At 40.0% G+C, this 13,369-nt stretch overlaps 1 protein-coding gene across 7 annotated transcripts in view; it reads right to left on the reverse strand.

Moving 5' to 3' along the window:
* Positions 1–13,369, reverse strand: part of adgrl3.1 (adhesion G protein-coupled receptor L3.1) — a 573,597-nt gene that overhangs the window by 246,382 nt on the left and 313,846 nt on the right. For all 7 annotated transcript variants that reach the window (XM_059974620.1, XM_059974623.1, XM_059974622.1 and 4 more), the window contains one exon: positions 5,538–5,647. In XM_059974620.1, coding sequence (XP_059830603.1) covers positions 5,538–5,647 — 110 coding nt within the window. The remainder of the gene's footprint in view (positions 1–5,537; positions 5,648–13,369) is intronic.

Raw genomic sequence — 13,369 nt, forward strand, 5'->3', positions numbered from 1 at the left:
ATCAGGGAGGACATACAGGACCCTGCAGGTCCACACTCAATGATTATGAAACAGCTTCTACCACTCCTCTATCAGATTTCTAAACAGTTTATCAAATCTTCAAGATTAATTTGCTTTTCGTATACTACTTATTTTTGGAATTTATAGTACTTTTACAGTACAGTGCAAGTAATATATCTGCAACGTGGAGCAGAGAGCAAGTCTATAATTCTGGCCCAGTGGGAGCAAAGGATGCAGGGAATGGCGAGGGTGGAGTGCCATGGGAGGGGTATGGGGCAGTTGGCTGAGAAGCAGTGTCAAGGGCCAGGGGCAGGGGGTGGCACAGGAGCAGATCACTGGGCAAAGTAATTTGATTCCAAACTACTGGTTTATTGATCATTACAGAATGTCTCTCCAGTGTTTCCTGCTCCTTTCCCTCTCCTTTTCCCAACAATGATTCCCTTTTCTCTGCCCCCTTCCCACTCTCAGACTACAGTAGAGACCCATATCAGAGTTTATCATTACTCGCATGTCATGATTTTTTTTGCAGCAGCAATGGAATGCATAAAATTACTACAGCACCGTGTAAAAGTCTTAGCCACCCTAGCTATATACCTGTCTCTCTCTTTATATATACACCGACCCAAGACTTTTGCCAGTACTATACTGCTAACACAAAAGGACAAATCTCATATTTTAATTCAGTAATAATAAATTGGAATCAAATACATCTATAGAAGATATTTACCTCTCACATCATTCAAGGTCTTGGCTTCTTTCAAATGCACTAGTCCACCTAATCAGTGATGAATTTTACATATTTTTTCTCAAAAAATTAACTAAGTAAATAATTCTAATAACTTTAGAACATAAAGATTGAGGCAAAGTTTACTGAAGCCAGCTATCTTCACAAAATACCGTGGGTAGAGTTCTGAACCAGCACTGCATTGATTAGATGTGGTTAGATCTTCTTAAAAATCCTACTGCAAAAATCATTCCATGCATGAAAGGCAGGCTGCCCAAACAAAGCAAGAGGCTGCATCTTAGTTAAACTTGTGCAGGACTTTCACAGTAAATGGTTGGGCTCTGGGGTATGTTTTTCAATAGAGAGACCAAGGGGTACAAGTACACCGCTCCCTGAAAGTGGAGATGCAGGTAGACAGGGTGATGAAGGCAGCATTTGGCATGCTCATCAGTCTGCATATTGAGTGCAGGAGTTAGGACTGTACAAGCCTTTGATACCACACTAGGAGTATGCTGCATAGTCCTATCGGCCTGATATAAGGATGTCATTTAGTGGGATAGGAAGCAGAAGAGTTTCATAAAGGTGTTACTGGAACTGGAGAGGCTTGAGTTGCAAGGAGATACTAACTAGATGGATTTTTCTTCTTGGAGTATACCTTACATTCCTGATGTTTCTCTTTGTTCACAATCACTTTCCAAAGACATTATTATCAGCTAATATACATGAACATTACATTTTCTAAGGGAAAATTTTGACGTTTTGAATATTAGTTCAGCCCCAAACCCAATTTTCCAGTCATGAGCATTGAATAGAACAGTATTCTTGAAAACTCATTTTATTGCTTTGATTAACCTTCAAAGTTTCAAATAATTGCTTTGGGAAGCAACCCTCAGCATTCATCCTGTCAACCCTCCCCCCTCCCAAGCATCTCTGAGTCAGAGATGTACAGCACAGAAACAAGGCCCGAAGTGTCAACTATACTCTTTTCCATAGATGTTGCCTGGTCTGCTGAGTTCCTCCAGCATTTTGTGTGTGTTCCTTCAGTATATCACAGTCATATCAACATTTTGCCTGCTTTAGATCCACGTTCTTCAACATCTTCCCCCTTTGTGTCTGTCTAAATGCCTCTCAAATATAGTGACTGAATCTGCTTCCCTCTTCATGTCCCTCTCACAACCTGCACATCTTTGAAACATCAGCACCGACTCCCTTCATCAAGATTATTAATATGGATAATAAATAGATGAGGACCCAAAGCTGATCCCCATGGTAACTCTCCAGTTCATGACTGGTAATCTGAATGGGGCTGACTTACCCGACTTTGTTTCAAACTAATTAACCAGTCCTCTATCCATACTAAAAAAAAAGTTACCCCAAATCCACATGCACTTACCTCTTGCAGTAATCTTATTGAATATCTTCCAGAATTCAAAGTGAAAATATGAAACATGAAAAAGAGGAAGCATAGCCCACAAATAATTTCAGTGTGATAATGGCCGGGCCTCTGTCTCAAACCCTTATTTCTGCTTGCTCCCCAATACACTTTTACACCTTTTGTGCTGACAAACCTTTTTATCTTTTCCTCAAATGAGAACATAAGAACTTAAGAAACAGGAGCAGGAGTAGGCCATCTGATCCATGATCTGCCATTCAATAAGATCACGGCTGATCTGGTCATGGACTCATCTCCAGCTACCTGACTTTTCCCCATACCCGTAATTCCCCCACTGTGCAAAAATTTATCCAACCTTCTACACCCCCAAATCTTGAGTTTATGTCCCCTAGTTCAGGTCTCACCTTCCATTGAAAATAACTTTCCTGCCTCTATCTTATTTATCCCTTTCATAATGTTAAATGTTTCTATAAGATCTCATCTCTTTCTTCTATGTTATGAAATTGAAGAGCCTTAGCATACAGTTTTCCTCCAGCAGACTGAGAATATCTGGGTTTTGTGGTATTTCAAATGAGGGATTCACCTTGCATGTTATGTAATCAAAGAATTCAAGCAAATTTGGCAAAGACTTGTTGGGGCACCAGAAGAGTGTAGTGGTTAGAATGGCAGAGTTTGGAGTTCAATCCTAGAGTCCTCTGTAAGGAGTCTCTGTTCAGCCTCCTCTTGGAAAGCATGGCTTTTCTTCATATCTGCCAGTTTCCTTCCACGGTCAAAAGGCATAACGGGTAGGTTAAATGGTCACTGTAAATTATCTGATGATTAGGTCAGGGTTAAATTGGGGTTGTCGGAGGTTGCTGGGCGGTGCGGCTTGAAGGCCCAATTCCACACTGTTTCGCCAAATAACATAAACATAATAAAATAAATCCAAGGAATTTTGGCAGATTATAATGCATTCATTAGCCTGCAGCCCCTCCTTACATGCCAATTGAGTACAGGGTGATTTGTCAGCCTTAAGTTCTTTGGCTTATTGTTCAGTTCCCTTTGGGAACAAAATAAAATTGTTTCCATCCACCCTTTAACCATTTTGCTATCTACTACTGCTGGGATATCATTAGTATTTTTCTATTTTAAAAAATAATTCAAAATAATTATTTAAAGTTTCTGCCATTGAAATCTCCTCTACGACATCAACATTCACTTCAGCTACACTTTTCCTTCATAGCTCCAGCGACCTGGGTTCAATCCCAGCCTCAGTACTGCCCGTGTGGAGTTTGCACGTTCTCTTTCTGACTGTGCATGTTTGCCCAAGTGCTTCAGTTTGTTCCCACGTAGCAAAGATGAGTGGATTGGTTTGAAAATGGTTCCTGCAAAATGCCCATAGTATAGGGATCAGCGGGGGAATCTAGGGGGAGTTGATAGGATTTGAGGCGTATAGTATTAGCATAAATGGGTGCTTGATGATGTGCACAGCTTCAGTGGGCCAATCAGCCTTTTGGTGTAGGACTATGAACATTCTTCAATCTGATTGGCTGCATGCATTGCCTGATAATATCAGTGCTGCTGGAAATCAGAGACCTTATTAAAGTGATATCCGACACAGACGAAAAGGAGAAGTCCATGCTCCCAAGCTCACCAGAACTCTGGATAGCTTTTTATAATGTCAGTAGAAACACCTGGTACTTCGTCAATGACTGCAGAATTGAGGCCAATATATGAACACATACTCAAATATATCACATCCTATTCTATACTTCCAGTTTTGTCCTGTGATTCAACTACCTAAGTTCCTTAAGTCATGAGCTATTAGTTAACTAGGTTATTCTCCCCCATGCTAACAGCCCACTCTGTCCATTGCAAAGCAATGAACACCAATTAAATATCTCAGTATGTGAGCAATGTGCTCTATTTTAATCCATACACATTCTGTTTTGCAAGGTCACCATAAACTGAGAAAACAAATAGGCTTCTTTTAGTAGCAGGAATAATCATTTATACAGCCATGCTAACTAATTAACCACACATCTTCCACTTTTGTATCAGGATCCCAATTCAGCATGTTCTTTTGCCAATCATGTAATAAACCTTGCTCCAGACATGGCAACTGGAGATGGCAGATTGATACCCTTATGTGCCAAATCAGAATTGATTTCTGAAAAATAAATATATACAGAGCACACAAATTAACAGTGAAGATATTCAAGTCAGATAATGTTAACAAGAAGCTGAAATTCATAATGATAAAGTGAAAGAGATTTTTCAGTTGCTATTAACCTAATCCTAGATTAAACAGAACAAGTAAGTATTTATAAAGGCTGAAAAGATATTTGGCACATTACACAGTATGTCAGTACTTTCCTGCTGCACTTAGCCAAGTCAACAAGGAACACTTTCTATTCAACGGCTATCATTAACAGATAATGATGCCAGAAGCTAAATTATCCTCAAAGTAAATGCTGATGCATTCCAGAATATTGAAGTGGGAAACTCTGGTAAAACTGGATTTTTTTTTTCCTTTTTCCAATATTTTTATTAGTTTCTACATATAAGAATACAGAATACAAGAAAGAGTATATAAAAGGTCAAAAAAGGTAAAGAAAACCTACCAAATACATTATATCTGTTCATAATAAAAATCACATTACCCCATATTCATATAAGTTAATCAATAATTATATTGAACTATACTAATTTATTACAAAAAGAATCTAACCCCTACCAAGACTGAAGCTGTTCATTAAGGAGAAAAGAAGGTAAAATACCTTCTCATATAATAAAAACTGGTTTTTAAAGCACAAAGCAAAAATAATATAGGATCTCATGGTAGCCCATTACAAACATGACAAAAACATCATACAAAAGCTTGCTGGACACTGGAAGTTCGAGGGGAAAAGCTGGAGCTGCTCAGGTGAGTTAGTATCTGCGGAGGTTTGCTATTTTAGGCCAGTGACATTTCTTTGATCTGAAGTGTTGACTCTGTTTCTCTTCCCACAGGTGCCACAGGCTGTGTATTACCATCACTAAATTATTTTTAAATTTTAAAGGAAGTCCCTCGTTGGACCAACTCAAGGATGAGTCACTGCCACTCACTTTTCATTTATTGTCACTTTTAAGGTGGGGTGTAAAGAGATCAGCAAATTAACCAGTCCATACACGTGGGGGAGAAAAAACAAGCAGCATTCCCTGAGACATACCCCTTTTTAAATAGTTTAGGGCTTTATGAAAAGCAGCAGGTGAGCTGCACTACTGACTTACAATGCCTCGATCTGCAGCTTTTGGTTACTATGTGACATATGCAGCTTTGATATTGACCTTTGGCTTAGAACATTTTCCAAATACTTATCCCAACACAAAAAAAAATAAGATTTGGGTGAAAATCTCAGTAAAATACTCAAGTAAATGCAAGATCTAGATCAGACTTACTGTAAGGAACGCACTCATACTGAACTTCCAAATACTTGTACGTCCCTGGGCACGGATCTGGAAACACATCAGGTCCAGCAACAACGGCACATTGGGTTCGATTATTACACCTGGAAAAGAAGTGAAGAAAAATCCGTAATGAATAACACAGCTAAACAATTCCTTGATTGCAGCATGCTCCTAAACGTAAACGTAATGACACAAAACAAAAAAAAACGCTCTCTCCACTTGTGGCAGTAAACTAGTGAGCCCCATCAAGCAAGCCAAGGTTAGTACTGGTTGGTAACCTCCTTGAAGACAGCACTGGAAAATTAATTTGATCAATGAATCAACCGCAACTGGAGTCCAAAATGTGTTTGAAGTATCTCAATCAATTTGACACAGGCATGAAAGAAAAACACAGGCACTTGTACAAAGGGTGGGATACACCTCAGAAATTGACTTAAAATAACTTGGATGACAAAAAAAATGTTGCTGATACAACTTGAGTTCTTCAAAATCTACTGATTCACAGGAATAGTCTTGCCCAAACTGAGCAAACATACTGCAACTGGAGACGATATTTATCTTCAAAATCCTTTCGGGGAATCAAAGGAGGTTCTGTTTTCACTAAAGCAAATCAGAAAACAGAAAGACAACTTAGCAAGTTGATTTAGTATTGTCACATGTACAGAGGTACAGTAAAGAACTTCATTTTGTTTGCCACCCAAGCTATTTCACAACAACAGGGAAATGAGGCAGCACAAGTGAAAATGTTAACAGAATAAACTGTTCCACATACAGAGAAAGTGCAGTGCAGGCAGACAATAAGGTACATGGCCACAGAAAGGTAGATTATGAAGTTAAGAGTCTATCTTATCATTCTGCAGACCCAATTAATAGTCTTATAACAGCAGGATAGAAACTGCTCTTGGTAGTACATGTTTTCAGGTTATTGTATACTTTGGCTGATGGAGGCTGTAGAAGAGAGTGTGGTAGGTAGGGTCTTCGACATTCTCTTGCAGAAATAGAACAAGTTAAAATTATTTTTTTTTAAACTGTAAAATTCAAAATAAAAACAGAATATGCTAGAGAAAACTCAGTAGGTCAGACAGAATCCTTTTTCTTCCCAAAGATACAACGTGACCTGTTGAGTATTGACAGCATCAGTCCAAGAGCCAGAAGCAGATTCAGAATCTAGCTTAATTTTATTGGCATATGTCATGAAAATTGTTGTTTTGGGCAGCAGTACAATGCAATACAAACTTTAGAAAATATAAATCACAGTTAGAAATATATAATTAAATAAAGAAGCAGTGCAAGAAGAAAGCAAAAGAAAGAAAAAAATACAATAGGTGAGGTAGTACTCATGGATTCATTGTGCATTCAGAAGTTTAATGGTGAAGGAGGAGGAAGCTGACCCTAATACGTAGAGTACGTGTCTTCAGGCTCCTGTCCCTCCCATGATGGTAGCAATCGGAAAAGGACATGTCCTGGTTTATGGGGGTCCTTAATGATGGACACCGCCTTTTTGAGGCTTTGCGCTTTGAAGATGTCCTCAGTGCTGTGTCCACGATGAAGCTGGCGGAGTACGCAACTCCTGCAGTGTTTTCCAGTGCTGTGCAGTGGCCTCTCCATACCAGATGGTGATGCAACCAATTAGAATGCTCTCCCTAGTACATCTGTAGAAATTTGTGAGATTCTTTGGTGACATATCGTTTACTCAAGCTCCTAATTAAATATAGCTGTTGTTGTGCATTCTTTGTAATCGCTTCAATGTAGCAGACCCAGGGTAGATACACAGAGATGTTGACAACTATAGTAGGAACTTGAAACAGCCCATACTTTCCACCCTTGATGAACACTGGTGTGTTCCCTTGACTTCCCTTTCCCCTTCCTGAACTCCACAATTAATTCCTTGGTCTTACTGAGTGTAAGCTTGCTGTTGCGACACCAGTCAAGCAGCTAGCTGATCTATCTGACTCCTCTGTGTCACCTTGTCACCATCTGAAATTCTCTCAAGAGTTGTGTCAACGGCAACTTTATAGATGATATTTCAGCTGTGCCTCGCCACACAGCCGTGGGGGCAGAGAGTAAAGCAATGTGTAATGACACTCACTAGCAGTATGCCTGTGTTGATTCTCAGCAAGGGGGAGATGTTATTTTCAACTCACACTGATTGTGGTCTCCCGATAAGGAAGTCAAGAATCCATTTGCAGAGGGAAGTACAGAGGCTTACGGATTAATACTGGGGTATAATTGTGTCAAACATTGATATGTAGCAGCCTGACAAAGGTATTGGTAATGTCCTGGTGATCCAAGGCCGAGAGGAGAGCCAGTGAGATTGAATCTATTGAAGGCCTATTGTGGCGATAGGAAAATTGCAGCAGGTCCAGGTTCTTGCTTAGGCAGGAGTTGATACTGGCCATGACCAACAACTCAAAGCACTTCATCACAGTAATCGTCATTGAGGCGATTTACCTTACTCTTCTTGGGCACTGGTATAATTGTCACCCTTTTGAAGCAGCTGCAGTGAGAGATTGAAGATGGCCTTGAACATGCCTGCCAGTTGGATGGAACTGGTTTTCAGTGCCCTACTCGGAACTCTTTTGGGGCCTCGTGCCTTGAGATGGTACACCCTCATGAAAGATATTCTGACGCTGGCCTCCAGGACAGATCACGGTCACCAGGTGCTACAGTGATTCACACAGGTGTAGTTTTCTTATCCCTTTCAAAGCATGTGTAAAAAGCATTGAGGTCATCTTGGAGTGAAGTATCACAGCTATTCATGACATTAGGTTTCGCCTTGTAGAACATGATGGCCTGCAAACCCTGCCAGAGCTACACGCTTCCAAGTCCGTTTCTAATTTCATTCACAATTCTTTTTTTTGCTCTTAAAATAGCCTTTCATAGGTTGGACGTGAACTTCTTGTATGGTTATAGATCACCAGTGTTTTAGCTAAGTAATTAGACAGGCAGTAACTGACTAAACAAAAACCAATAAAAATGAAGTATCTGATCACTCACGGCCAATGTTCCTTCTAATTTTTAGTAGTCAGTGTACACAAAAATCTGTTATGCCAATTTTTTTTCCTGTGACCAAAGTATGTGCGCACTGAATGCACACATGGTGCAGTTTATATAGGTTCACAAAATATTAGACATAAAACTGCACAGAATAACACCAAAATAGCATACATATTTAACTCACTCAGTTAGCAGAAACATTTAGCTACAAGATTATTTTCAGTAAGTATAGTTTTTAATTACTACATTATTTTTGGTAACTAACCTTTTGTGCGTACATTGATTTCCTTTGTGGGCTGGTTGAAAAATGTGCGTGCGTGCGCACACACACACACACACACACACACACACCTACCTTAGAGGGAGCATAGCTCATGGCCAATGGGTGATCTAAATTTGAAATGTTGCTCTACTGATTTAAAATTTATTTATTTTATTTATTGAGATATAGTGCAGAATAGACGAGACACACCTCCCAGCAACTCCCAACGGCCCCTTTTTAACCCTAACCTATTCACTGGACAATTTACAATGGCCAATTTACCCACCTGGTGCATCATTAGGATTATGGAAGGATCTGGGGAAAACCCATGCATTACAGGAGGACATACAAACTCCTTACCGATGACACCAGGAATGATCTCCAAACTCTGACGTCCTGAACTGTAATAGCGTTACACTAACCCCAATGTTACCATGGTGCCCCAATTTAATTATACATCCAAGCCAGATTTTCCCACATAGTAGCATACTTCACTTTTTTGTATATTCTTAGTATTTGATTTTTTCATCCATGAAACTTTGATCAAACTGCTTCAACAGAAGAAAAACATCTGGAATATTTTGGAAAAGGACTGGGGCAACATTTGGACTGATTAGTACCATAAGTTTCTCAGAATATACAGTGTAGAAGTTAATTCTTTACTGTGTGCATGTACTTGCAAACTCTTAGAAGTCTTGCGGCAAACCACATCAAGTTGAAACAATGGTTCACATCAAGGCATTCTTCTGACATCCATACGCTGTGCTGCAGTAGCTTCATTTGTTTGAACTCAGAGGGAAAGCTGGATTTAGTAGTTTCCAGGAAAACCAGACTTAATTAACAGCAGCTTGCTTAATTGGCAGCACACAGATGCAACCATGTCATGAGCTGAAGGCTGTGCATTGATAGCTACCTCTCCAGCTGGTACAAATGTACATAAGCTCAAGGATTTAGGACATTACCAGAATGATATAATTTATGTTATGAGAAACCAATTTTTCAGATACTGATGAAGGAAACTAAGACACATAATCAAAATACTACAGATGCTGGAAATTTGAAATAATATCCAAAATATTGATGGCCTGATGAATCATTGTTGGCTTGAAATGTTAACTATTCATTCTCTCTCTCTCTCTCTCTCTCCATAGATGCTTCTTGAACTCCACAGTTCTCCCCAGTGTTGGAATCTTCACTGTTGGAATAATTATGGCAAGTTCACAATGCTCCTCTTACTATCAATGCATTCAAAAACAGCAATTTGTGTAAAGTAAGGGAAATCATTAGTTGCAAATCAACAACATTGAATTAACTATAGGCCTCTCTGGACGTTCTGTCAACATTCCCGTTAAGTGTCACGAAATTGCAGGAGCAATTTGTGATGTGTGATGTACATATAATTAGGTCTGGTCTATCATTTTACAGTGACACTTTTAGTAATAGTGATTATGATCCTAACATGAACTCAAAACTGGAGGTCAAGATAGGGGGCAATTATAGCTGTGGAGTCTCCTTCATGCAAGTCTATTCTTGGCAAAGGATTTCTAAATGTTGTTGGTTCTTATTTTACCTTTGTTGTTTTGTTTCCCTTTCTCTATTTCTGCTCCTGAATCTAGCTTTGACTGTAACGTATTTTACGTCTTTTATTGTGAAATCTTTTTATAACCTTTCAATGTTTAATACAAGGCTAGAGTAGAAAGGTATTCACAAGGAACCAGATGCTCTGTCGATACTTTTAGCAGATCCACAGCTAGTCTTGTACAATGCCAAAGCAGGACAGTGTGAAATGTCGGAAAAAATGCAATTCACAGTGCTCATGATAGTAGGGTCTCTGTCATCAAGAGGAAAGTCTAAAGAATAGGTAGTGGAGACCTGAAATTTGAAACCCATCAAGCTCAAAATCATTCTGGGGAAGTCCTTAGGAGTTGGCCTGAGCACAGTACATACAAGTACATGGATAGGAGAAGTTTAAAAGGCTATGAGCGGATGGGACTGGCTCACTGAGCAACACGATCAGCATAAACAAATGGACCGAATGGCCTGTTTCCCTGCTGGATGACTATGAATTTTATGAAAGCTGAGCATCAACAAATCAATGTGATATTGGACATCTGAATGGAGCCATACAGTAGTACAGCACAGAAACAGGCCCTTTGGCCCCACTACTCCATGTTGACCACAGCATCCTCCCTGCTCGTCCAGATGCCCATACCCCTCCAAGACCTTCTACTCCATGTACCTATCCAAATGCCACTTAAATGTCGCAAATCTACCCTCCTCAACCACTTCTTCTGGCAGCCCACTCCAGGTCCTTATTAACCTTTGTGGAAAGAACTTACTTCTTATGTCTCTTACATTCTATCTTTGTACTCTCCAGTATTAGACTCCGCAACCCTGGGGAAAAGACAGCTGTCTGCCTCAGAGATACACTGAAGCTGCTTCTCATTCTCCTATGCTTCATGCAATAAAGATTCAGCATGGCTAAACTCTCGCTATAACTCAAGCCCCTCTAAGCAAGGCAACATCCTCGCAAGTCTCTTCTGCACACTCCCCAGATTGACAATGTCTTTCCTGTAACCAGGTGGCCAAATCCGTACATAGAACTCCAAGTGCAGCCTTACCAATGACTTTAAAAACTGCACAGTAATGTCCCTACTCTTAAGCTCGTTGCCCTGACTGATGCTAAATGCCTTTTGCACTACCCTATCTACTTGTGTGGCCACTTTCAGTAAACTGTGCACTTCCAGGTCCCACTGCTCCATGACACACGTCAGTTTTCTGCCATACTCAGAGTATACCATACTCAACACTTCTTCTGCTTGCCTAACTGAAGTGCCTACAACAGTGTAATGAGACACCAAGAACACTGATTGTCCCTGAAATATCTTGCATGACAGAAATTCAGGTGCATGCAAATAGGCATCCAGGATGTGTCTTGGAGCAGATGGATGTCTGGTCACAGGCACATTGAAGTAATTTTCACTAACTCCAGAGGATTGCTGAATGGGGCATGCAAGTTCTCTGATTTCACTGTCCATGACTGAAGCCAGACTTGGAGGTCTGGAAGACCTGGTGTGCCTGGATCATCAGGAGCCCTGGGTGTACAAATGCAAAGTTGGCAGACTGGTGAAGGCACCAATTAGCATGCTCACCTTCATCAATCAGGACAATGAATTTAGGAGTAGGGACAATTCATTGGTGAGGCTGTGCACTGGGAGTACTGAGTTTCACTCTGAAAAATTGTTAACACTAAGTGTTTGAATTTTCATATTTCATGGCAGAGAAACAGGAGCTGGCTTATTTTCCCATTTGGATCACTCCATCAAATTTGTTCCCAATATATCAGGTTGCAGGCAAAAGGACACATGCAAATTTTCCGAAACAAATTTAAATGATAGGTCAAGTATATAAGATGCATAAAGATTATCACAGATTGTTCTAATCATACTGTGGGCCTGGACAGCAATGACCCGAACAGAACTCACATGCTCTTGCAAACATAAAATAAGCTCTAAGTCCAATATTACACAACAGCTGTCTAAGTGGCTTCTGCATGAACTGCTGACTGAAACCATGAGGGATGATGCTTTGCAAGTCTGGGCCAATTACTCTATGGAAACAGCAAAATTTTAATTCAAACATATACACATTCCAGATGACATTTGATGAGTCTACAGCTTCACCCCAGAATCCAAATGAATCTCCAAAAGCAATTCTTCAGCTAAACACCCAGCTGGTCCACCCTTACGTTCATCTTATGAAAAGACTGAGCTCAAAGTTTGTTTCTCCTGCTGCTCCCAACTTTTGGACATTGCACAAGACTACAAGGCATTGGTCACAGCTTATATTTGTTTATTGTGAAATTTCAGTTTGGAGATTTGATGATTCTAACTGAAGGATGACCAACAGCTCACCAAGAAATGAAATTCTGATGCACAGTAATCAGCTATACAAACCATGGGCGGGGAGGGGAAGAGTTCTATTTTGGTGGTCTTTGGGGGGGGGGGAAAAGCACCCTGTGAAGCAGTACAAAAATCATCCAAAAAATACTTTATTACAAAAAAGCATGCTCATTTCTTACTTGTGCCCTTACTGAACACCAGGAACCTTCAGTGTGTTAATTCAATCATGATCTGAACAATTTTAAAAAAATCAAAAGCTAAAGCTCAGATGATCATCATGTTCTGAAGCAAATAGAAAGCGGACAGTCCACTTCCTAGTGCCACAGAAGCATGAGCACTGCAAATGGTAGCAATGGGGTGAAAGCTTTTGGCCCTAAAGACAGACATGGCCGAGAAACACAAGTCAAATTCCAACTTGGCAGCTGCAATACTTATATTTCACCAGAAGAATCTGAAGCAAAACTAGAGCTTTTCTAATAATGACCGTGAAAACTACCATGTGGTAATATTAATAAGTCCACAGAGTTCACTATTGTCTCTAAACCACAACAATGAGGACAATTTATGAAGTGGACAGGCAACAACTCAATTAAAATACTGCATCAAAACTCAAAGAGGATCAAACCAGATGGAATGCTTGTCCTTAAGCCATTACGTATTTG

This window comes from Hypanus sabinus, chromosome 7, assembly GCF_030144855.1.
Source record: "Hypanus sabinus isolate sHypSab1 chromosome 7, sHypSab1.hap1, whole genome shotgun sequence".
Classification (NCBI taxonomy): domain Eukaryota; kingdom Metazoa; phylum Chordata; class Chondrichthyes; order Myliobatiformes; family Dasyatidae; genus Hypanus; species Hypanus sabinus.